Genomic DNA, 27,012 nt, shown 5'->3' on the forward strand with positions numbered 1-27,012 from the left:
TCGCTCATTTTTTCTACTGGACTTCCCTCTTACTATTGTTCCTGCCACTCTCTAAAGATGTCTGCATGTCTGACATTATTAAAACTGAATGAGATTGCACTGGCATTTCACAGGTGAAGCCTCAGTTGAACAGCACAGCAGGATGGCAGGGTGCATTTAATTTTTTTTTGACATGTGGTTAGATGTTTATCTCATGCTAGGTCATTTCTGTAGTCCACAAATGCTAGTTTCTGAAAGACTACTTAGCAAGATTCCCCTTCTTTGAGTCTGAATAGAGTCAGAAGCACCTTGAAACAGGAAAACTGAGTTACCTAATTGAGAGTTTAGTACTACTATAGAAAAAAAAATCCTACCCTGCATATTCGTGTTTTTTTTTTTTTAATAAAGGGAAGCAAGGAGGGAAAGTAGAATGTTGATTTCTGAAATGTGGAAACTTTTTATTGCTTAGAAGAGAAATAGATTTTAATCTAGTTTCTGTGTCCACTGTGTGTCAATCAGGTATATATTGAACAATGCTTGTGGCAGCATGATGTAGAAAAGAGGGAGTCAGAGGACCTTGGTTCTAGTGCCAGCAATGCACTGTTCTTCTTTGTGATCTTGGTCAAGCCACTTAATCTTTCTGCCTCAGTTTGTTCATCTGTAAAAGGGGGGTGATATCTACCCTTCTCTACTTCACTGGGATGTTGTGAGGGCTGTATGTCTTAGTGGTTAAGAGCATGGGCCTGGGAATCAGAAGGATGTGGGTTTAATAATCCCGACTCTGCCACTTATCTGCTGTGTGACCTTGGGCAAGTCATTTAACTTCTCTGTGCCTCAGTTACTTGATCTGTAAAATGGGGATTAACACTGTGAGCGCCATGTGGGAGAGGGACTCTGTTAACCCTGATAATCTCATATCTACTCCCCCGCCCCAGAACAGTGATTGACACATAGTAAGCGCTTAACAAATACCATCATCATCAAAAATCAGCAATTTGGAAAATAAAAGTATTCTGTTGAATTCAAGAAATTATTTCTGCTAGGTGCTATGGAAAGCGAAAAAGAATGGAAAGCAAGGAAAATGATTCTACCTAAACTCCCTCTAGCTGCCTCTTCCTATACAGCCTTGTGATTTATAAGACTGCCTTATTGCTGCCAGAACTCAAAGCTCATTCTTTAATTTTTGGTAATAGCAGAAAATAACAGACTTGGAATTGATGAACCAAAATTTAACTGAGGGGGGTATCACTTAGGAAGAAGGAAGGAGGTGCATAAGGGAGTAAAAGCAAAGAACAGCTGCAGTGCTTATTACAGTGGTCCATTTTGCAAATAGGTTAAACCCTCTCCTCCCTTCCCACCCTCCCCTCTGCCCCCGCTCCTCCAGACTAAGAAAATGTTGTGACCGACTTTCTAGTTAAGACAGAACAAGCAGATTTTCCATTACTTCGTTACAGCAACGTCTTTGACAGATAGCAAAGGCCTTTATTAACTCAAGATAAAAAAGATGCCATCCCCCGCCAGCTGAAGAAACGTGCTGCTGCCAGAGAATCACTGCCTTTGGACAGATATTGTCTGGGTTTCTAAGAACATAATGGTTACTTGATGACATATTTATGTCTATCTTTACTTTTGCACGTTAGTGTTTGTTGCAGCAACACAAAGCCCAGAAGACATCTTTTACTGTCTAACTAAATGCAATGTAGATAGCTGTTGAAATCATCCCAAGCGGTTGACGAGGTAAAATGGTATGAGGTAAAGATATAAGGTTATCGGACAGGAAAGTAATTACCAGCAGAAGAGATTTAAATGTAAACCTTGCCTGTTTCCAGGATCCCAGTTGTGATTTATGGATTTTTATTTTCACTTTCTCCACTATTAATTGGTTTAGATTTATAGATCTTGAAGGTTACATTGAGAAGGGTGCTACAGAGCAATCACTGAGGCCGAGCAGTATGTATGTAAACTGTATCATCTTTTCCAAATCCAGCCTTTTGTGGGTTGGTAGAGAGCACAGTAGCTCACTCTTATGATAGAAATCTGCTTCCTACCTGGATTTGAGCCTCACTTCTCAACAGTATCTCCAAAAATCATTTTTCTATTCTGTCGAGAGAAGCAGCATGGCCTAATGGAAAGAGCGTGTGCCTAGCAGTCAGAGGATCTGGATTTGAATTCCAGCTCTGCCACGTGTCTGCTGTGTGACCTTGGTCAAGTCATTTCACTTCCCTGTGCCTCAGTTTCCTCATCTGAAAAATGGGGCTTAAGATTGTGAACCCTATGTGGGACAGGGACTGTGTCCAACCCGATCATCTTGTATTCATCCCAGGGCTTCGTACAGTGCTAGGAACATAGTACGCACTTAACAAATTCCCCTTCTTAAATTAAAAAAAGGCAGTTAACCTGGTACATTGCAAAAAAAAAAAAAGTAAGAAGAATAAACACAAAAGTGGCCAAGTGCATATTGGTCACTTTGCTTTCGGTATCAGTTTCAAATCAATCAAAGGAGGCTTGAAGACTAGTATTATTTTTTTATTATTATTATTACTCAGTGTACTCTGGCAGTCCCATTGGCTGATTCATCTCATGTGTTCAAGACAATGGGTCTGTGATGTAGGCTTCATGTTTGCCCCACTCAGATGATTGACAATAGACATAGTAGTAATAAGGAAATGTATTAAATACTTGTGCAGAGCATTGTACTAAACACAGGGGAAAAATAGAGTTGAAAATTGCATAATGTCTGGCCCTTAAGACTAAGGGAGGGGAGAGGGGATGGGCAACAGACACTCAAGGAAGGATGAAATGGTAAAAATACAAAAGTAATATAAAAGACAAGGTTAATTTTTTAATATATATTATACGTACATGTCATATGTAATATCTATATATAGATGTGTGTGGGTGTGTGCATATATATGGAAAACCAGCATGGCTTAGTGGAAAGAGCACAGATTTGAGAGTAATCCCTGCTCCGCCACTTGTCAGCTCTGTGACTTTGGGCAAATCTCCTTAATTTCTCAGTGCTTCAGTTATCTCATCTGTAAAATGGGTATCAAGACTGTGAGCCCCACATGGGGCAACCTGATAACCGTGTATCTACCCCACCACTTAGAACAGTGCTTGCCAAGTAATAAGCGTTTAACAAATACCATCATCATTATTATTATTATGGATCAGGGCATTGTGGCTATCGGAGTAGAGTTTTAAGCTCCTCTCAGCTGCAGTTATGGTCACAAGAGCAGTCACAATATTCTGAAAGTTGAGGTGGCCTCATACTGCTACCGTCGTATGAGGCCACCTCAACTTTCAGAATATTGTGACTGCTCTTGTGCAGACTGCTCTTCATCGAGCTGAAGAAGGAGAGGATGATGGGCCTCCCGGTGTAGTGGAGGGGTAACTCCATCACATGCTAGGGGCCGGCAGTCCGATATAAAGGGACAGCTCTGGCTCTTGCTGCCACTCCCTCTGTGCCTTCCTGGCTGGAGAAAAAGGAATTGATGGCAGGCCCCATCTAAATCGTCTAGCATGGTGGCCTGCAGTGGCTCCCTCTCCACTTCACTACAGATCTAACTGGTTGGTGTCTATAGGAGGGATGAGAGAGCCTGAAATCTGTCAATTTAGTGCAATGCTGACATCAGGGTTTCAGAAACAGGGGTTCAAAGAGGGACAAGTGGGACCTGCCTCCATAGTAAATAACTGTAATCTGTTCAGTCTGAATTCCACTTGTCTGCTCTGTGACCTTAGGCCCCAGTCACATCTCTGTGTGCCTCAGTTACCTCATCTGTAAAATGGAGATTGAGACTGTGAGCTTCATGTGGGATAGGGACTTGGTCCAACCTGATTAGCTTGTATCCACCCCAGCACTTAGAACAGTGCTTGACACACAGTAAGCGCTTACCAAATACCATCTTCATCGCTAGCATTTGGTGGCTCCTGAGAATCAGGTTTTCCAGGAACCAAAATAGATGTTTCCCCAGAAAAATTCCCTTGCAAAAACAGCACTTGGTGGTATAGATACACTATTAGAATAGACCTTTAAAGCAGCATTCCACTGAAATCTGTGCCCCAGGTATCTCAATTTGAAATCTGACAAACAAATCCCTAATCACTGACATTCACGGTTCTTGGATAATGATAGGTACTCAATAGATACTACTGATTTACTGAAATCAATCAATCCAATCGCCCATAATTCCCTAGTGCAAAGACACATGTACTTCCCTGTGATCACTCTGCCTCCCTGCTCATTTTTGCAGAGCAAAAGAAATGAGGATGCTTCAAAATCGTTTGTGGATGATGACTTTCTCAAGGTCAAAAGAGGTCATCAGATTAAGATGGAAAAAAATAACCCAGTATTCCAGAAGCTTTTGTAGAGCTTTATTGGCTCAAGAATTTAAATGTGAAGCTTACTTAGCTCCCAGTAGACCTTTTAATCTCCACACTCCACTTTATTATACCTATTAACGTGGAGGTGGGATATTTTGAGAATTCTCGAGCATAAGCATGAAATCAAAGACTGGCAGTCTGCCTTGCACAGAGGGTCTCTGCAGTGCTATGTTTTTGGAGCTGCTTTCCTAGATACTTTGGGCCAGTTCCACAGTAAGCCAGTAACTCACCGTCTGCATCTTTGAAGTCTTCTCGTTTGGCCCCATTGTCTGAAAGATCAAAATTATTTATTACGATGGTAGGGGTGAAAATACCCAAATTCCACTGGAATATAAACTAAAATGGATTGCTGTAGTTTTAATTCACTTTCAAGCATCTTGGCTTGCTGTTCAGAGAGACTCTTTATAGCTGACTCAGGTTAAATGAAGGATCAGAATTACAAATTTTGCTTGGATAACCTAAGATTTGGAATTTTGACCACCACATGTCACAGACTCAGGATCGGAGTTATGTCCTGTCTGTGTTTTGTTGTCATCTGTTGTGATCCAATACATTCACATAAACAAACTAGGACAGACTGGTCTTCCAACAGATTAGTCTGGTGGATGCAGAATTGCAACAATGATCACCAGTAAAGTCTAGTGTTTTGTTTGTTTGTTTTTATTATGGTGTTTTTTAAGCACTTACTCTCTGCCAGGCACTGTTCTAAGCACTGGGGTAAGTAGAAGACAATCAGGTTTGACACAGTCCGTCACCCGTATAGGGCTCACGATCTTCATGCCCATTTTACAGATGAGGGAATTGAGGCACAGAGAAATTAAGTGATTTGCCAAAGGTCACACAGCAGACAAGTGGCAGATCTGGGATTAAAACCCAGCTCTTCTGACTTCCAGGCCCTTGCTCTATCTACTAGGTTGTGCTGCTTCTCAGTGGTTAATGGCTCAGTGTTACCCTAGGGAAATGCACCAAGAGATGATCTAAAGGGACTGATTCAATTTAGTATGAGCCTTTACATTCACTCATTCACTTTGAGAGCTCATCCGTTCCCATGCTTCAACTACCACCCCACAGCATCTCTAGAATCCTCCCCATTCTCTATCCAAACTGTTGCCATGCTGATCTAAGCACTTATAAATCCCCACCTTGACTACTGCATCAGCCTCCTCATTGACCTCCCCGCCTCCGGTCTCTCCCCTCTCCAGTCCATACTTCACTCTGCTGTCAGGATCATATTTTTAGAAAATCTCTTCAGTCTGTATCTCCCCACTCATCAAAAACCACCAATGGTTGCCCACCTCTGCCTCAGACAGAAACTTCTTACCATCAGTTTAAGGCACTCAGTCAGCTCTCTTTCCCCCTACCTTACTTTGCTAATCTTCTACTGTAACCTAGTCTGCACACTTTCCTCCTCTAAAGCCAAACTTCACTCTCTGTGCCTTGATCTCATCTATCCCACCACTGACCCCTTTGCCCATGTCCTCCCTCAGGCCTGGAATTCCCTCCCTCTGACAGTCTACCATTCTCCCTACCTTCAAAACCCTTCTAAAATTGCATGTCTTACAGGAGGCCATCCCTGACTCAGTTCTCATTTCTCCTATCCACCTTCCCCTCTGAATTGACTGTGCACTTGGCTGTGCATATCTTATGCACTTTGATACTCACCCCAGCTACACGACATTTATTTAAAAACAATGATAATGAATGTATTTATGTGCTTACTATGTGCCAAGCACTGTTCTAAGTGCTGGGGTAGATACAATGTAATCAGGTTGGACAAAGTCCCTGTCCCACATGGGACTCACCGTCTTAATCCCCATTTTACAGATGAGGTAACTGAGGCATAGAGAAGTTAAGTGACTTGTCCAAGGTTACACAACAGACAAGTGGCAGAGCTGGGATTACAACCCACATCCTCTAACTCCAAAGCCCCTGCTCTAGCCGCTAGGCCATGCTACTATTCATATCCTTATACTTTTCTATTTCCCATATCTGGCCCTAGTACAATGCTCTGTACATTGTAAGTGCTCAATAAATGCCATTGATTGATTTATTGATCTGTAATTTATTTCAATGCCTTCCTCCCATGAAGCCTTTAAGTGCCTTATGAGCAGAGATTGGATCTACCAACTCCATTTTATTGTACTTTCCCAAATGCTTTAGTAGTGTCCTGGGCACAACAAATGGCCAATAAATCCCACTGATTGAATGATCGGCTATGCTTAGGACTCCCAAATCCATTTCACTACTTTACCCCATCACCTCCTCTGCTATGTCACATTTCCTTTTACCTCCAGGACCTCTCCACTGATTCCTCGAGTCCAGTTTGTCTAATACTGAATTCCTCAACTTCCTTCCAGAAATCTACTCCGCCAACTCAACTTTCCTATCATCCCATCATGCGTCCTTTTCCAGAAGCCAAGAACCATGGCATTTTCCCTGAGGTGGTGTCCTCGACACCTCACTTCCTTTCAACTCTAAAATTATCTATTATTAAATCCTGATGGTCTTTCTTTCACATTTCCCCTTCTTCTCTATCCAAACATCCACTACCCTGGTCTGGGTTACTAGTCAAATCTGGACTAGATTACTCTAACCACTTTTGACACTGGACACTTTGTATCTCACCTCTCCCAATCAATTGCATTTATTGAGAACTTACTATATGCAGAGCACTGTGCCAAGTGGTTGGGAGAGTACAGTATATCAGAGTTGGTGGACATATTCCCTGCTTACGAATAGTTTACAATTTAGAAAGAGAGACAGACATTAATATAAATAAATTATGGATATATACATAAGTGCTGTAAGGTGGAGGAGCAGATTAGGGTGAAGCAGAAGAGAGGGGGAGAAGAAATGAGGGTTTTGTCAGGGAAGGCCTCTCCTATCTCCAGTCCACAGTTCATTTGATTGCCCAAATAATTTTTCTAAAATGTCATTCTCCACACATTTCCACAGTCCTCAAAAACCAACAGTGAGGTTTACCCAGTTCTCTTCATGCCAAACAAGAACTCCTGACCATTGATTTTTCTTTTGAAGGTATTCATCAGCTCTTTCCTTCTGGCTTATGCACTCTCTTCTCCTTTAACACCCCAGCTTCCCATCTTCGTCTGTCTTAAGCTCACTTTCTCATGGTACCTGGTTCTTAGCTCTCCTGTGTCTTCTAGCCCAGGTCCATCATCCTGCCTGGAACTCCCTTCCAACTCAAATCTGCTAGGCAACAGCTCTTGCCATCTTGAAAAGCCACCTCTTCCAGAAGGCATTCCCTAATTAAACTTCATCTTTTTAAATCATGTCTTTCCAATAGCTGTCCTTGGAAATTTATTCTTTTACACCCTAGCACTTTAATGTATTATTGACTTAATTTAACACACACATATATCTCTATATCTATATAGATATTTAAAATATCTATATATAATATATCTCCTCTGCTTTTGCTGTCAATTATAATAATAATGTTGGTATTTGTTAAGCACTTACTATGTGCCAAGCACTGTTCTAAGTATTCATTCATTCATTCAATAGTATTTATTGAGCGCTTACTATGTGCAGAGCACTGTACTAAGCGCTTGGGATGAACAAGTCGGCAACAGATAGAGACAGTCCCTGCCGTTTGACGGGCTTACAGTCTAATCGGGGGAGACGGACAGACAAGAACGATGGCACTAAATAGCGTCAAGGGGAAGAACATCTCGTAAAAACAATGGCAACTAAATAGAATCAAGGCGATGTACAATTCATTAACAAAATAAATAGGGTAACGAAAATATATACAGTTGAGCGGACGAGTACAGTGCTGTGGGGATGGGAAGGGAGAGGTGGAGGAGCAGAGGGAAAAGGGGAAAATGAGGCTTTAGCTGCGGAGAGGTAAAGGGGGAATGGCGGAGGGAGTAGAGGGGGAAGAGGAGCTCGGTCTGGGAACGCCTCTTGGAGGAGGTGATTTTTAAGTAAGGTTTTGAAGAGGGAAAGAGAATCAGTTTGGCGGAGGTGAGGAGGGAGGGCGTTCCAGGACCGCGGGAGGACGTGACCCAGGGGTCGACGGCGGGATAGGCGAGACCGAGGGACGGCGAGGAGGTGGGCGGCAGAGGAGCGGAGCGTGCGGGGTGGGCGGTAGAAAGAGAGAAGGGAGGAGAGGTAGGAAGGGGCAAGGTGATGGAGAGCCTTGAACCCTAGAGTGAGGAGTTTTTGTTTGGAGCGGAGGTCGATAGGCAACCACTGGAGTTGTTTAAGAAGGGGAGTGACATGCCCAGATTGTTTCTGCAGGAAGATGAGCCGGGCAGCGGAGTGAAGAATAGACCGGAGCGGGGCGAGAGAGGAGGAAGGGAGGTCAGAGAGAAGGCTGACACAGTAGTCTAGCCGGGATATAACGAGAGCCCGTAATAGTAAGGTAGCCGTTTGGGTGGAGAGGAAAGGGCGGATCTTGGCGATATTGTAGAGGTGAAACCGGCAGGTCTTGGTAACGGATAGGATGTGTGGGGTGAATGAGAGGGACGAGTCAAGGATGACACCGAGATTGCGGGCCTGCGGGACGGGAAGGATGGTCGTGCCATCCACGGTGATGGAGAAGTCTGGGAGCGGACCGGGCTTGGGAGGGAAGATGAGGAGCTCAGTCTTGCTCATGTTGAGTTTTAGGTGGCGGGCCGACATCCAGGTGGAGACGTCCCGGAGGCAGGAGGAGATGCGAGCCTGAAGGGAGGGGGAGAGGACAGGGGCGGAGATGTAGATCTGCGTGTCATCTGCGTAGAGATGGTAGTCAAAGCCGTGAGAGCGGATGAGTTCACCGAGGGAGTGAGTGTAAATGGAGAACAGAAGAGGGCCAAGAACTGACCCTTGAGGAACTCCAACAGTTAAAGGATGGGAGGGGGAGGAGGCTCCAGCGTAGGAGACCGAGAATGATCGGCCAGAGAGGTAAGAGGAGAACCAGGAGAGGACAGAGTCCGTGAAGCCAAGGTGAGATAAGGTATGGAGGAGGAGGGGATGGTCGACAGTGTCAAAGGCAGCAGAGAGGTCAAGGAGGATCAGAATGGAGTAGGAGCCATTGGATTTGGCAAGAAGGAGGTCATGGGTGACCTTAGAGAGAGCAGTCTCGGTAGAGTGGAGGGGACGGAAGCCAGATTGGAGGGGGTCTAGGAGAGAATGGGAGTTAAGGAATTCTAGGCATCGATTGTAGACGACTCGTTCTAAGATTTTGTAAAGGAAGGGTAGTAGGGAGATAGGACGATAACTGGAGGGGGAAGTGGGGTCAAGAGCGGGTTTTTTTAGGATGGGGGAGACGTGGGCATGTTTGAAGGCAGAGGGGAAGGAGCCCTTGGAGATTGAGTGGTTAAAAATAGAAGTTAAGGAAGGGAGGAGGGCAGGGGCGATGGTTTTAAGAAGGTGAGAGGGAATGGGGTCCGAGGCGCAGGTGGAGGGGGTGGCACTTGCGAGGAGGGAGGAGATCTCCTCTGAGGATACTGCAGGGAAGGATGGGAAAGTAGGGGAGGGGGTTGTTGGGGGGGAGGGGAGAGGCGGAGGGGTGACTTTGGGGAGCTCAGACCTGATACTGATACTGTCTGTACTGGGGTACTGTACTGGGGTATTCATTCATTCATTCAATAGTATTTATTGAGCGCTTACTATGTGCAGAGCACTGTACTAAGCGCTTGGGATGAACAAGTCGGCAACAGATAGAGACAGTCCCTGCCGTTTGACGGGCTTACAGTCTAATCGGGGGAGACGGACAGACAAGAACGATGGCACTAAACAGCGTCAAGGGGAAGAACATCTCGTAAAAACAATGGCAACTAAATAGAATCAAGGCGATGTACAATTCATTAACAAAATAAATAGGGTAACGAAAATATATACAGTTGAGCGGACGGGTACAGTGCTGTGGGGATGGGAAGGGAGAGGTGGAGGAGCAGAGGGAAAAGGGGAAAATGAGGCTTTAGCTGCGGAGAGGTAAAGGGGGGATGGCAGAGGGAGTAGAGGGGGAAGAGGAGCTCAGTCTGGGAACGCCTCTTGGAGGAGGTGATTTTTAAGTAAGGTTTTGAAGAGGGAAAGAGAATCAGTTTGGCGGAGGTGAGGAGGGAGGGCGTTCCAGGACCGCGGGAGGACGTGACCCAGGGGTCGACGGCGGGATAGGCGAGACCGAGGGACGGCGAGGAGGTGGGCGGCAGAGGAGCGGAGCGTGCGGGGTGGGCGGTAGAAAGAGAGAAGGGAGGAGAGGTAGGAAGGGGCAAGGTGATGGAGAGCCTTGAAGCCTAGAGTGAGGAGTTTTTGTTTGGAGCGGAGGTCGATAGGCAACCACTGGAGTTGTTTAAGAAGGGGGGTGACATGCCCAGATCGTTTCTGCAGGAAGATGAGCCGGGCAGCGGAGTGAAGAATAGACCGGAGCGGGGCGAGAGAGGAGGAAGGGAGGTCAGAGAGAAGGCTGACACAGTAGTCTAGCCGGGATATAACGAGAGCCCGTAATAGTAAGGTAGCCGTTTGGGTGGAGAGGAAAGGGCGGATCTTGGCGATATTGTAGAGGTGAAACCGGCAGGTCTTGGTAACGGATAGGATGTGTGGGGTGAACGAGAGGGACGAGTCAAGGATGACACCGAGATTGCGGGCCTGCGGGACGGGAAGGATGGTCGTGCCATCCACGGTGATGGAGAAGTCTGGGAGCGGACCGGGCTTGGGAGGGAAGATGAGGAGCTCAGTCTTGCTCATGTTGAGTTTTAGGTGGCGGGCAGACATCCAGGTGGAGACGTCCCGGAGGCAGGAGGAGATGCGAGCCTGAAGGGAGGGGGAGAGGACAGGGGCGGAGATGTAGATCTGCGTGTCATCTGCGTAGAGATGGTAGTCAAAGCCGTGAGAGCGAATGAGTTCACCGAGGGAGTGAGTGCAAATGGGTAGATACAAGGTAATCAGGTTGTCGCACGTGGGGCTCACAGTCTTAGTCCCCATTTTACAGATGAGGTAACCGAGGCACAGAGAAGCTAAGTGACTTGTCCAAAGTCACACAGCTGACAAGTGGCAGAGCCAGGATTCGAACCCACGACCTCTCACTCCCAAGACCGTGCTCTTTCCATTTAATGGCTTCTGTCTGTCATCCCCTGTTAGTCTGTAAGCTGTTTTAATACAAGATCTCTGCCCCTTTCGCAGTTATGTTTAGTACAATGCTGTGTACATAATGGCTACCCTGTAAATATTATTGATTTCTTGATTGTCAAGACTTGGTAATTCTTAGCTCTGACACCCATGCGTTTTAAATTCTGGATTTAAAAATAAAATTGAAATTTTAGATTTGCACATGTGGCAACTTAAACAGAACAATACTACTATGCCACCCTTTCAAATAAACTGGTTTTGATTTAATATGCGGTGGTAATGTCATTGGTATAATGATGATAATCCTGTCACATGAAATCTTTACATGGTAAAAATACAAAATCATGAGTGGTTTGGGCCATGAATCCTCTCTCATCACAAATAAAACATAGAAAATGCTACTTAAATTTGATTTGCAGGTAGTATTAAATTGAACAGGATTACTGACACTTTGGAAATCAGGAATGCATTTGAAAGTGACATCAAACTGGAAATACAGTTTAAAAAAAACCCAACTGAAATTCAACGGGGACAAGTTCAAGATGTCATACTTACCAGCAACAAGAGTTCAAATGTTTTGTCCCAATGTGTTTGTACTGCTTCATGCTTTAACTTTGTTTTTCCTTCTGCCTTTACTCTCTTTAAATAAGTTTTGTTTCTTTCCCCTGTTAAATTGTAAGCAGCTTGAGGAAGGTTACGCAACTTGCTATGCTTTATACCCTCCCAAGGGCTTAGGGCAGTTTTTAGCACTCAGTAGGTACTCAATTTATGCCATTGATTGAGGGTGGGGAAAGATTGTAACTCAGGGAAAGCAGGAATCTTGTCTATTTTGCTTTCTCTGTTAGTACACTGCTCTGCACAAAATGTTCAATAAAGACACTGGCTGATTGAAATCCACAGCAGAAAAACAGATGTAGGCCATAGGAGATCATAAATCGAATATCAAGCACAAAGAACTAATTTAATGTCGACATGACATAGGGATGAATCAACAAGAGATATGTATCCTATCTCCATGCACTACTTGGGTTAGTCTGTTTTTAAAGTCAATCAACCCATCAGTGGTGTTTGTTGAGTGCTTACCATGTGCTGAGAATATTACTAAGTCCTTAGTGAGTACACTACAGTAGACCTGGTAGACCTGTTCTCTGCCCATAAGGAGTTTACAGTCTAGGGTAAGGGACAATGTCAGGATATGTACCTTAGTGCCGGGAGAGGGGTGAATATCAGATACTTATGGGGTATTGGTCCAAGTGCATAAGTGATACAAAAAGGAAGGCAAATAGTGTTGGCCACTTTAGTTTTGAAAAGCTTTCTGTCATATGAGAAGGAACTGGAGAGAGTTCAGAAAAGAGCAGCAAAAACAATTAGAGAGTTTGAAAATGGGTCCTAGAGGACATATTAGTTTTGAGGTTTATTTGGCTAAGAGATGAGAAGGCTTAGGGTGACTTAATAACTACAAGTTTATGAAGATTTTTATACGGCTTCAGATCTACAGAGGACTGAACAGAGGAAATGGGTTTTAATTAAAGCAGAAGATGCTTAGGCTGGACATAAGGGAGAACATTTACGAGAAACTGTCAGAATGATAGAATCCTGGAATGGATTTCCAAGTTAGATTGTGGAATTTCTATCCCAGGCCATCTTCAAGAAAAGAATAAACAACCATCTGTCCCATTTGGTTTAGTTCAGTCATTCTCTTGTCTGGAGCCAGAGGATTGAGTCTCTCAAAGACCCTTGCATCTGCCTGTTTCTAAAAACCTGTGCTATTTTTCTCCATTTTATAGTTTTTGGGGGGGGTTTTAACATTCTTGATCAAAGAAATCTCTCAGGTTTGTCTGGTGATACCTTTCTGCACTTTCTGAAAGTGCAAAAATAGATGATTAGTTCCTTAAGGTGGACTCCAGCCTCTTGAAAAAGAAAAAAAAAGTCATTGTTGAAAAATGAACCAACGAAGGACATGTCAAAATATATAGTACCATTTTAAAAAAAGACTTCAGCCGAACTTCTTGTTCCTTCCTAGCAGCACTGAACAACAACAAAAAAAGCCAACATTTTTAAGTGAACTTGGCCCTTTTTTCCTTTACTTTCCTAATTTTAACAGCCTCCCTGAAGTCCTGTGCTTGAAATGCAGAGACTAGGTTAGAAGTATGTCACATTCCCTTATTCAGAGTAGTCCTTTGCTGGATTATCAACTTGGTTATTAATTGAAGGCACATCTCCTCCAAGAAGCCTTCCCTGACTAAGCCCTCCTCTCTTCTTTTCCCACTCCCTTCTGCATCACTCTGACTTGCTCCCTTCATTACTCTTCTTCCCATCCCCTCAGCACATATGTATATATCGGTAATTATTATTTATTTATGTATACTAATGTCTGTCTCCCTCTCTAGACTGTGAGCTTGTGTGGGCAGGAAATGTCTCTGTTGTTATACTGTAGTCTCCCAAGAGCTTAGTTCAGTTCTTTGAATACAGTAAGTGCTCAGTAAATATGATTGAATGAATGAATGAATGACTGAATGGTTATTCATACCTGTCCAGTCTGAAGTGGGTTAATTTACCTATGCCATATAATAATAACTGTGATATTTGTTAAGCAATTAATATGTGCCAGGTGCTGGACTAAACACTGAAGTAGATACAAGTCAGTCAAGTTGAACACACGTGGTCTAAGGAGGAGGGAGAATAGGAAATGAATCCCTATTTTACAGAAGAGGATACTGAGGCACAGAGAAGTAACTTGACTTTCCCAAGGTCACAGAGCGGGCAAGTAGCAGAGCTGGAATTAGAACCCAGGCTCCAGGGCCATGCTTTCCAGTAGGCCAAACTGCTTCCTTTCTTTGCTACTTCCCAAGCACTGTGCTAAACTTTGAGATGAATACAATCTGATCAGGTACAGTCCTTGTGCTACAAGGGCCTATGTGGAAGAGAGAAAAGGTATGGAATCCCCATTTTACAGAAGCGGAAACGGAGGTAACTAAATAACTAATAACACAGATAACTAAGGTGACTTGCCCTAGGTCACACATCAGGCAAGTGGAGAAGCTGGGATTAGAACCCAGATCTCCTGACTCCTAGTCCTGTATTGTTTCCACTGGGTCGTTCTTTCTCATCTTCTTCCCCGCCACCCTCCTTTTTCTGACTTTGTGGACAAATAATCATCTGTAGTAATAACTGCAATATTAGGCATTCCTTTTAAATGATCTGTGATCATCAACACAGTTATATATAAAGCATATACTTTGTGCGGAGCACTCTTGTAGTCATTTGGTCAGAGTCATTCCTGGTCATTTTTCCAATATCTACTCTCAAGGTGTTTATAATCTAATAGTAAAAATGTAAGACAAAGAACTTTTAAAGTGTAGTTGTCCATCACATTAGATCAAGAAGAGTTCTTCCAGAAGTTTCTCTGGCTTTGTTGTGCACCCCCATGGATTTCTAAACATTTTAAAAGATGTTCTATGAATAGAGGAGGCCAATTGTTTCATTGTTTCATATTTGAGGACAATTGTTGGTGAATGGGAGTACCAGAATGATTTGGAAGGAACAAATTACGTTCAATTCTTCTAGTGAACACGGGGTTAAGTTCTTGATGACCCGTCTAATGGACAACTTGCATTATAGTATGCCTGCTTCAATCATGGGTTCTTGCACAAAGCTGTTTCTTTCTACTCACCATGGTGTTTTTTTTTGTTAGGCATTGTTGGAAGTGTTAAGGAAAAGCTGAGTGTAATGGGGTTCATTTGAAGACTATAGAGCAGGGATCTGAAAGCTGTTTTTTATTTTTTTGGCAGAAGATTCAAACCAAATGAAACCATAGAGTAGTTAGTGTGCAAACAGCCATGCAATTTACAGCCCGTATGTTTGTTTCACAATATGTCATTAGGAAAAGGGAAGAGAAGAGAAAGGGAGGAGAAGAGGAGAAGGGAAGGGTGAGCAGGAGGAGGTAATCCAGACCAGGCAACTCCCAAGAGCAGCTCTCAGCAGCAGGCAACCAATCAGTCAGTGGTATTTATTGAGCACTTACTGTGTGCAGAGCACTGTTCTAAGGGCTTGGGGCAGTAGAGGTTAACATTGTAACAGATACATTCCCTGACCACAACGAGTGGCATGCCTGCAGACCTCTGCCAAGTGGGGCATGCGGCCGGGCAGACCCTGACTCTGAGAAGGTCCCAAGCCAGATCGCCGCCTCAGGGTCCACAGAGGACCCCAGAGCCCGGACTCATGCCCCTGGGACAGGAGAATCCCTGCTCAGATCTCCTGGAAGAGAGGGAATATCTGCCCCATGAGGCAGCCAGCAGATATGCCCCTGGACTCTCTTTTTCAGAAGGTCCTTGTCCTTGCCCCTCCTTCCACTTTTGCCTTTAGATGCCTGATTCTTCCTCCAACTCTCTGCACCTCCGTTCACCAACCAACCCCACCTCTGATTGTTGTATTTGATAAGCGCTTACAACAGCACTGTTCTGCAAAGCTGACAATCCCAGGAGGACAGGAGGAAGGAAGGTGGGACAGAAGTCAGCATCGAATAGCTCCAGTGTGCTACTCAGCCTTTGCCCAGCTCTTAGCACACACACACACACACAGCTGCTATCAGTGCGCCTGAAGCCGGACATCCGGGCTGCTTTCAGTACAGAACTCTGCACACAAAGTTGGCACTCAATCAGTAACGCTGATGGTTTCTGGAGTTTTTTTGATTTACTCTTAAGAGTAAATCAGTGCATTTTTGAGATTGAAAAAATCATCAATGGAACAAGCATTCCCATCTGCAGTGACTCCCAGAAGCTCTCACTTGCTGAATTTGAGATATTTTCTCAGTTTCATAATCTAACCTCCTCCTCCTTCTTTTTTAGTGACTGAGACATATAATCTTCATCACAGGTGGGGATCTTCCCTTTCCTGTTCATTAATATGGCCAGAGAACCCTCACCCTTCTTGAACTTTCCTTGTTTCTGCCTGATTAGTACTTTTTATGCTAACTGGTAAGTGCTTACTATGTGTCAAGCGCTGAATTAAGCACCTGGTTAGATACAGGATAATCAGGTTGGATGCAAACCCCGTTCCACTTGGGGCTCACTGCCCAAGTGGGAGGAGAACAGGTATTGAATTCCCATTTTACAGATGAGGAAACTGAGGCACACAGAAGTTCAAGGAGTTGCCTGTATGTTAGACCCTGGATTAGAACCCAGGCCCCCTGACTCCCAGGTCCATGGCCTTTCTGCTAGGTCACGCTGCTACCCAAGTGCCTCATTCATAAGAAGTTGGAATTATTTTTCTGTGAGGGATGTATATCCTAGATGTCAAAGGATCAAGCAGTAAGTACAGTGCTGTGTACAAAAGTAGACACACAACAAATGCCTTTGATAAATAGGCTAGGATGGCAAGGATTCTAGAGAACTGAAGTCAGTTTGCCCATTGGCATATCTCTTGAGCATGAAAGTCAATTAACCTCAGGGTTTCTGTTTCCTCACACTGAATGAGGGAATAATAATGAAACCTAAAGGGGACCTTGTAGGATTAATTTGTTAGAACGTAAACCGTGTTATATAAATGCTAATTGTTGCTACCCACCTGGGCTGGTTTTGCCAGAGACCTGGAGTTGAAAGCGCACTGATTACCGCATTGGTCTTTTGTGCCACCAAGCATTAGCTTTAGGAAACTATTCAGTTTACTGAAACAATGACTTTATCGTTCCCCTGTGATCTGTGGACAATTTAAAGAGGGATTTCCACTGTGGAGTGAACTGGATAGGAAGAACATTTTAACGAAAATGTAATTTACTGAATTCCCTTTGCTGTTATTAAAGACGAATCTATTTGCATGGCAGCTTTCTCCCCAGTCTTTCCTTCTGCTGGAACCAACAGTAAATCATATAATTGATTCTGTGTTCTCTGACTTTCTGGTCTGTTGTCATACATTTTCGTGGACAAAATCACCTCAGGTGGCTCCTGCAGAAACTTCAAAATTCATAGATCTAATTTCAAGCGGTCAAATGCACCAAATGTGGATGATGATATAATAATGAATTGATATGACTCTTATGAATATTTATGCCTGGGAACATTATTTGGTACTTTCAAAGTTGCCTGATGCTCTGAAGATATCAGATGATTTTTCACTTGTCTCAGTGTCTCTATTTTACATGTGAAGAGCAGAGCATTGAAAGATTCATTAATCTGACCAAGCATCTTGTTAAGGTTTGTGGCCAGACCTCAAAGAATTCTGCACAGCCTCGGTCTAGTGCTTCATCCAGGAACTGAAGGAGGTAAAGTCTTTTTAGTTGAGTCCTATATCTAGGGCGAGAGGAAGCCTGGAGATAGGAAAGGCTAACATTCCTTATCGGTTAATAATCCTCTGCAGAGTGATAAAACTGTCCTAGTGGGAGACCAGGATGCCTGATGGAAAAAGCATGGGTCTAATCCCAGCTCTGCCCCTGGCCTACCATGTGACCTGGGGCAAGACTTTTAAACCTCTCTGTGTTATTTCGTCACCTGTAAAATGGAGTTAATAAATAATACCTGCTGCCCATGCCTCCTGTAGGGATGCCATGAGTAAGATGAAAGCACTAGGAAAAATAAAAATGCTATACAAAATTTGAGGTGTTAGTGGAACTGAGTCAGGGTCAGCCAATCAATGGGATTTATTGAGCATTTACTGTGTGCAGAACAGTACAATAAGTGCTTGGGAGAGTACAATATAACAGAGTTGGTGGACATGTGATCCCAAACCATATCTCGTCTGCATCACCGAGGAGCCTCCATCCCATTCCGTCTTCCATCACTTTGGCGGGACAGGGAGCAGCAGCCACAGCCTGCGCCACCTCCACAAAATCTCGCGGAGACTGTGGTCGCTGCTTCTGTAGCAGTCACTGTGGCTGCAGCTGTGCCCGTGGACTGTGACCCATGAGGAGCCCAAAACTCTGCCTCTCTAGCTACTTCACCTTACCGAGCTTTGTTTTCGTCATTGCGCTGTCTTAATGTTTCATTTTCTCCCTCCTTAGGTATCTGATACCGGTCCCCACTCCCACCCCCCATTTTTATTTTCAGATTGTGAGTCCCCCCAAGGGACAAGATTGTGTAATTCCCACGTAAGTATTCTTTCCCCGTGCTTTGTTATTATTACTACTATTACTGCTTATAGAAAGTATTGGGAAATATGCCAATGGGAATAAGGTGGCGAGAATGTCACCGATGCAGTTTTGTGGGTGGAAACTTACAAATATCGTATCTTATTTTTCTCTGATGGTTCAAGAACGCTGTGAAGACTGGGGACTGGACACTATGACCAAAATCCAAGTATATGATGGGGAACCTGCCTGTATCAAGTGCCCACTCTTCGAACAGTTCCTAAAATACAACTACAGTACTGCCCACTCTGCTGGACTTACTCTGATCTGGTATTGGATTGGTCAAGACCGTGACCTCGAGGAGCCAATCAATTTCCGACTGCCAGACAACCGGATTAGCAAAGAGAAAGACATCCTCTGGTTTCGGCCCACTCTTCTCAATGACACTGGGAATTACACCTGCATGTTGAGGTAGGTGGTCTTTCTCAGGAGTGAGACTGTTGAGACTTCCTCTTGTCAATCAATCAGTGGTATTATCGAGCACATACTGTGTGCAGCGTATTCATTCAGTCATATTTATTGAGCTCTTACTGTGTGCAGAGCACTCTACTGAGCTTTTAGGATAGTACTAAGCACTTGGGAGAGTCACAGCAGAGTTGGTAGACACGTTCCCGGCCCGCTCATTATGACGTAGTCCTTTCTAATTGAGGCCAAAGCAAAGGAGAGCTGTCCGTTTGAATAGAAGAAGCAGTGTGGCCTATTGGAAAGAGCATGGGCCTGGGAGTCAGAGGTTCTGGGTTCTAATTCTGGCTCCACTACTTATCTGCTGTGTTTGGCCTTGTTCAAGTCACTTAACTTTCCTGGGCCTCAATTACCTTATCTGTAAAATGGAGATTAAAGATGTAAGCCCCATGAAGGACATGGACTGTGTCCAACCAGATTGCCTTGTACCTATCCCAGCACTTAGTACAGTGCCTGGCATATAGTATATGTTCAACAAATACTATGAAAAACAAGGAGTGTTTTGTTGAGTGGATGATTCTGATATCTTTTATTGAAATCTTTCTCACACCCACACATTCTCCCACACAAACAATTAGCTGTTCTTTTCTTCCCCTTCAACTCCACCTCACTCCTCTGCAGAGTTGTTTAAGACTGATTGAAGTGTGAAAACTCCATTCATGTACTCTTTTCTGTCCTTGAGCGCTTACTTCAGTGCTCTGCATCCAGTAAGCTCTCAACAAATACTTTTGATTAATTGATTTTTTCTTCCTCCTCTGTTTTGCCTTGCTGTTCTCTAGTCACCTGAAATCCAAACCCTTTTTTTTTTTTTACCACTCTTCTACCTTCTCCTGCCTTCTTCTTTCTACCACTTCTTAGAGCATTTTCACTAGCTGATTTATTTAGACATACTTTAAGTAAAAGCAGTCTAAATCATTGCCAGTATAGAATCAGTGGGGTCCAAATTAGTTCAGTTTATTGTGTTTTATTTCTTTCAGCTTATTGTGTTTTATTTCTTTCCCATATGTCCCATCATTTTGTTGCCCAGATTATTCATTCAGTCATATTTATTGAGCTCTTACTGTGTGCAGAGCACAGTAATAAGCACTTGGAAAGTACAATTCAGCAACAAAGAGAGACAATCCCTGCCCACAATGGGCTCACAGTCTAAAAGGGGGTAGATAGACATCAAAACAAGTAAACAGGCATTAATATAAATAAATAGGATTATAGGTATGCACATATATACACCAGGGCTGAGGGCCAGGGGGCGGGTAGAGCAAAGGGAGCAAGTTGGGGCAATGAGGGAAGGGGGGAACTGAGGAAAAGGGAGGCTTAATCTATACACCATGGACACATAGAGAAGAAGAAAAGGAACAGGAATTTAGAAAAGGGGTAGTTCCAATAAGTTTGATTTTTTTTTTTCAGGTGGGTAAGCCCTCAAATGTGACTCATCATCTCCCCAGGAACTTACAAAGGCAACCTGGTATAAGAGATAGAGTAGTGGGTTTTGTTCCCGATTTGTGCAGTGCAGTGAAAACAGTGGGCAGTTGTTGGATAATGATGATGATGGTTATGTCCCTTAATTGCTCTGTGACCTGAACAAATCACTTTTCTTCCCTGTGCTTATATGTCTTCATTTATAAGCAGGAATATGAATATAGTCTAGTTGGGGTATGAGGTGTGTGCAAAAATCATGTGGCTCTAAGGATGTTACATAAATATATGTCCAATTTAAACATAAAGCATGTTTTGTTTTATTCCAAAAGTCTTTCCCTAACCCCTCATTTCCCCTTTCTGCCCTTCCCTCTGCCCTACCTATGCACTTGACCAATACCCCTTAAGCACTTCAGTACTCACTCCAGCCCCCACAGTACTTATGTACATATCGTTATACTTTTGCCCCTTTGCGTAGTATACTTCATATCTGTCTCTCCCTGTAGACTATAAGCTCACTGTGGTCTAGTGGTTAGAACTTGGCCTTGGGAGTCAGAGGACCTGAGTTCTAATTCCTGCTTCACCAATTCCCTGTTGGATGAGGCCAGAAAAGTCACTTAACTTCTCTGTGTCTCAGTTTCCTCATCTGTAAAATGGCAATTCAATACCTGTTCACCCTCCTCCTTAGACTGTGAGTCCCACAAGGTGTGAGATTGTGGTGCTTTTTGGAAGGCAAGTGAAAGAGTTTGCATGCTGTAAGACACTGATCGTGGCACAGGTAACCATAGAAAAATTTGAAAAATACCTCTACCCAGTGGGCTTGAGTGCAATAAGTGATGGTGTCACGTGAATCACGGTGCAAAATGCCATTTTGGACCAAACTCTGGAGGGAGGCTCTGAACCAAAAAAGGCCCAGGGAGTTCACACCAGCACTGATTCATACCTGGGTGGGCTGACAGGATCCCCAAGAGTATGGAGACATTTTTAAGGTTCTGGAACTAGCAGAATGGTGTAAAGGAAAGAACATGGGCCTGTGAGTCAGAAGGACCTGGATTCTAATGCCGGCTCAGCCACTTGTCTTCTGTGTGGTCTTGAGTAAGTCACTTCACTTCTCTATGCCTCAGTTACCTCATATGTAAAATGGGGGTTAAGACTTTGAGCCCCATATAGTACAGGTACTTTGTCTAACCTGATTAGCTTGTATATATGCCAGTGCTTAGAATAGTGTTTGGCACATAATAAACACTTAACAAGTACCGTTGTTATTATTATTGTTATTAGATACCTACAAGGGCAACGTCTACAGGTCCTGGCTAGAGGCTCATCTCTTGGACTGGACCACTCCTCCCAAGACCCTCCTGCATCCTCCAGATGGGGGATGGAGATGTAGGAACAGGGCTCTCTAGATTTCAGGGAATTATTTGGGTTGGTCAGGTTGTTACCAAACCCTTTTTAGGAATTGGGAATGAGATACTACTTAGAACTGTGACTTTCCCCCCACTGCCTCCTTTTTGTAACCCTCTCTCTCCCCGCTTCCTTCCTCCCACCACCCCCCACCAGCAGGTCCCCTTTGGAACACTCTTATAAGTGAGGCAGTTAGGAGTGGCTGTGGAATGTTTAAGTCCATTCAAACTTTTCTTAGGGAAAATAATTATTTTGGTGAACTGTATTTTGTTGAACAAAAAGCAGCATAGCCTAATAGATAAAGCACAGGCCTGGGAGTCAGAAGGACCTGAGTTCTAATTCCAGGTCCTCCACTTGTCTGCTGTGTGTCCTTCAGCAAGTTACTAACTTCTCTGGGCCACAGTTGCCTCATCTGTAAAATGGGGATTAAAACTGTGAGCCCCATGAGAGATAGGGACTGTGTTCAATCTGATTAGTTTGTATCTACCCTGGTGCTTAGTACAGTGAGTGGCATGTAGTAAGCACTTAATAGATAACATTAAAAGAAAACAAACCGTTATCATCAAGGTCAATAAGTAGTCTCATTTCAACCTCATAAAAGATACCCTTCTGTTAGTTTTTTTAAATAAATTTCAAGAGCATAAATATTGGTTATCTGATGCTTTACCTAGATCATAGTAAATTTACTGTTTGGTGCAATGGTTTCAGTTTTATAACTCCCTTTTCCAACTTCCATTTTTTACCCACTTAAATGTGAAATCTCTGATGACTCTAAATATGTTGTAGACCCTTTAGAATTTCTGTTTTCTAAAAGCTTGTTTTAAATGCTATTGGTGGGATAGCTCTCATCCTCACTAATCATTACTGTGTCTTTACTATGCATTTTTTTCTTTTTTTAAATTAGGAATACCACATATTGCAGCAAAGTTGCCTTTCCCCTGGAAGTCGTTAGAAAGGACCCAGGTAAATGTGTCAGTCCGTTAGTGAAACCCTTGGTGAAGTTATTATATGAAGAGGAAGACTTGCAATTCATCAATTGTCCAAATATAGATGGATTTTATCCTGTAAACCTGAAACCAGTTGTCCATTGGTTCAAGGTAAGGAAACCCCTGTGCTTCACTCCAGAAGAGACTTTGATTTTATTCTTAGCTTGGTTGTTTGGCTCTGGATGATTCTTTAGTCTCTGTTTTCCTTTCTATATTAATAAAATGGAGGTAATGCCACTAAGTTAAATGTGGAGTTGGCAATTATCTGGAGGATTAATGATGAGATAGAAACCAATCCTGATCAGTCAGGGCAAAAATTTGATTTTTTTTTCCCTATGCCTCTTGTTTTTTCCCCAAACCGAACCACCTCCCTAAAAATTGTCTATTACCTGTTAAATGTGGGGTGAGTAGTTAATTGATCTTGATCATGAAGAATAAACAAACCAATTTGTTGGCTTACATTTTTCAGCCAGAATTCATCAGGTAATTGCCAATTCTCTCCATCACTTTGTGCTCTTTGATCTGGTCTCAGAAAAATATTGTAGATATGAGATCATTTAAATATACTTGGCATTTGTGTACTTTGCGTTAATGCTCACTAAATACTATTGGCTGACTGATGATGTAGCTGATCATATTGCCAGAAAGAGTGACTGATGCCCAGTTGTCCTGTGTACTCCATGTGCACATGAAAACTATTTTGGTTTCTGAGAGTACTGTAAGTTCTGTAACTTTTCCTCTTCTCCACAACTGCTTTTTGTTTACCAAAGGGGCATTGCTACTCTTATCCTGACCTCAGGGTATTTCAGAGCAATGAGTCCTACTTTTTTTATTCTGGTGAACCTACTTATAAAACCCTTTTCACTCTAAGTGGTTTTCTGCCACCTCCTCTTCTCATCGCCCCCAGTAAATTCAGTTCATTCATGAAAAGCAAAGTGAATCAAAATCTGAATTGTGATCTTTGGAAATTAAAAGCTGTGTTGTTTAAAGCAGGACATATGTTCTGTAAAGAATAAAAAGAAAAATCCTTGAGTGTCATGACCGATTTATTTGGGAAGAAAAAAAACAGTTTTATACCAGGTATTTGTTGCATTAAAAAATGTTGAGTGCTCAATACAGGATAAGGACTATGTATCAATAATACCATTTCATAAAAGAAAAGAAAAAGTTAATGTCTGGGTCAGAATGCATGGGTATGACATTATTTTATTGTCATTTTTATAATCCATCTGCATTTTTCTATACCGTGGTAGCTTTTAAATGATGAAGGTTGAAATTGTTCTAACATTGTGAGCCATTTGCTTAGGACTCAAAATGTACTATCTTTTTCAAGCTTTCTAATGCCCACATTTTAGAAACTTTGCTACTGGTCCTGGGTTTTAAAACAAGGCAGATCTTCCTCAATTCTAAATAGCTTTGTGGATAGAGCACGGGCCTGGGAGTCAGAAGGTCATGGGTTCTAATCCCAGCTCTGCCTCTTGTCTGCTGTGCTACCTTGGGCAAATCACTGCACTTTCTGTGCCTCAGTTACTAAAATGGGGATTGAGACTGTGAGCCCCATGTAGGGTGGGGATTGTGTCCAACCCGATTTCCTTGTGTGCACCCCAGTGCTTAGTACAGTGCTTGGCATATAGTAAGTGCTTAACATTTGCCATCATTATTATTAACCCACTTTCCAGTTGCTTCAAGTGAGTGCCTGAAATAGTAATTTTCAAAGGTATGTATAAAAACAATGAAACCTATTCTTTTTATCTTTGAAATCTGCCTCAACTAAAACCTGTCTATTGTAGTTCAGAGCAATGACTTCATAGGGAGTTTTAAATGCAATGATTTTGACAGCTGGCAGAATGCTCTCAACAATCAATTAACGGAATGAAACAAAAAACCCTATGGAAATCAATTTGCAAAAGCAAGCCATCCTCTTGCCTAATAGAGCCATTAAAAATAGTATATTACCTCCGCCTGTAAATTTTGCAGTGAAATTAATCTGACTTGGAATAGCACAGTTCAGAGTTATCTTTGGGAAAATGGGAAAATCTTTGCCTTTTATGACTATCAAGATACCATCAGTGTAACATGTTCCTGAAAAGGAATCAAACTTGGGCTTTCTTTATTGGCACTGTATGCATTGTTGGGAAATGTGGGCAGTTTATTAAAAGCCTCGTGTAATAGCTATCTTTTCAAGTGTTCATTTAAATTTAATATTGCTTTTAATACTTTCTGCCCTTTTATAGATTTGGAGGCTTTTGCTTCAGGATTTTGAAATATGGGCCTCAAAGGTGTACAACACTTAACTAGAATACAAAATGACAAAAATAATAAAAACAGGGACAATCCTTTATTCAGAACAATCCAGAAGAAAGGCGTACAGAAGTTGGCTAAGAGCCCACTAACAACTCTGTAGCAGTCCCAGTAATCATGATGGAACCAAATTCCCAAAACGAATAATAACCTGAAAGTCAAGATTTAATGAGTGTTATAACTGAAAAGACTGAAGTTTACAGAATGATTTTTATAGCCACCGCAGGTTAAAACTGAGAAGCAGCATGGCCTACTGGATAGAGCATGGGTCTGAGAGTCAGGACCTGCATTCTCTTCCTGGCTCTGCCACTTGTCTGCTGTGTGACCTCGGGCAAGTCACTTAACTACTCTGTGCTGCAGTTACCTCATCTGCAAAATGAGGATTAAGACTGCGAGCCCTGTGTAATACAGGGATTGTGTCCAACCTGATTGTCCTGTATCTATCCCAGTGCTTAGTATAGTGCTTAGCACATAGGCATTATACTCAACAATCTTAATGGAAATACCATAAATACCATGAAATACCATCAAAAAAAAATCTCTCTTGCCTGAATGCAAAGGCCACACATCCCTATGCTTGGCCACATGGGCAACCTAGGACTTTTGCTTGTGGGGAGGGGATGGAATAGGTTGTATACTGAAGTAAGCACAGGTTAGTTCAGTCCGGCTTCCTTTTTGCATCAGATATAGCTTAAATAGAGAGAAAACGACTTGACCACATGGAATATTCCTTCCAGAGGAAACTGGGCTGGACCAGGTTATAGAGCAGAGAAATAACCATCATCAGAAGACAAAGCAGCACACTAAACCTTTGCTAGAGTAGGAAACTCTGCTGCACCCAGAGGCAAACTCCTCTCAGAATATCCCAGTGACTTGTGGGAATGCTAGACAAAATAAACCTCTGTGTATCCTGGGTTTGGAACTTTCCTTGCCCCTTCCTTCCCCACAGTTCTCTTGCCAGGCTTGAAAGATTTTTAAAACTCACCACATCAGCAGTGATCTTGCTGTCTAACGCTTTCACATGTTCTTCCCATATAAATTCCTCAATCAACACCCCATTAAAATGTAAGACCATAAGGCTGGTGACATGTGGGCAATCATTGGTTTGCTCTTGCTGAAATCCAAACTGCATGATATATTCCTATTATTTCTTGTCATAGTTCATTCAGCTGTATTTATTGAGTGCTTATTATGTGCAAAACATTGTACTAAGTGCTTGGGAGAGTACAGTATAACCACAGATACATTCCTGCCCACAATAAGCTCACAGTCTAGAGGGGGAGACAGACACTAATATAAATAGATAAATAAATAAATTACAGATATGTACCTATGCACTTTGGGGATGGGAGGGAGGATGAATGAAGAAGCAAGTAAGAGCAGCATAGAAGGGAGTGGGAGAAGAGGATAGGAGGGCTTAGTCAGGGAAGGCTTCTTGGAGGAGATATGTGCCTCCATTAAGGCTATTGAAGTGGGGGAGAGCAATTATCTTTCTGATAAGAGGAGGAAGGGCGATCCAGACCAGAGGTAGGATATGGGCAAGAGGTTGGCGGCAAGATAGATGAGATCGAGGTACAGTGAAAAGGTTAACAGAAGAAGGAAGTGTGCAGGCTGGGTTGTAGTAGGAGAGTAACGAGGTGACGTAGGAGGGGACAAGGTGATTAAGTGCTTTAAAGCCAATGGTGAAGAGTTTTAGTTTTGGTGGAGGTAGATGTGCAACCACTGGAGTTTCTTGAAGAGTAGGGAAACAGTCTGAAAGTTTTTGAAGGAATCTTGTTATTCCTTCTTCTCCCACTATTGGTAACACATTTTTGTCTGTTTGTCTTCCTCATTAGATTTTAAGTTTCTTTAGGTCAGGGACTGTATACCTTGCTTCCGTTGTAGTAG

General features: G+C 43.0%; 1 protein-coding gene across 2 annotated transcripts in view; it reads left to right on the top strand.

Annotated features, from left to right (window-relative positions):
* Positions 1–27,012, top strand: part of LOC100081686 (interleukin 1 receptor accessory protein) — a 90,745-nt gene that overhangs the window by 15,404 nt on the left and 48,329 nt on the right. For both annotated transcript variants that reach the window (XM_029069236.1, XM_029069237.1), the window contains exons 2-3: positions 18,682–18,967; positions 22,743–22,935. In XM_029069236.1, coding sequence (XP_028925069.1) covers positions 18,682–18,967; positions 22,743–22,935 — 479 coding nt within the window. The remainder of the gene's footprint in view (positions 1–18,681; positions 18,968–22,742; positions 22,936–27,012) is intronic.

The sequence above is a fragment of the Ornithorhynchus anatinus genome, chromosome 7 (genome assembly GCF_004115215.2).
Source record: "Ornithorhynchus anatinus isolate Pmale09 chromosome 7, mOrnAna1.pri.v4, whole genome shotgun sequence".
Taxonomy (NCBI): domain Eukaryota; kingdom Metazoa; phylum Chordata; class Mammalia; order Monotremata; family Ornithorhynchidae; genus Ornithorhynchus; species Ornithorhynchus anatinus.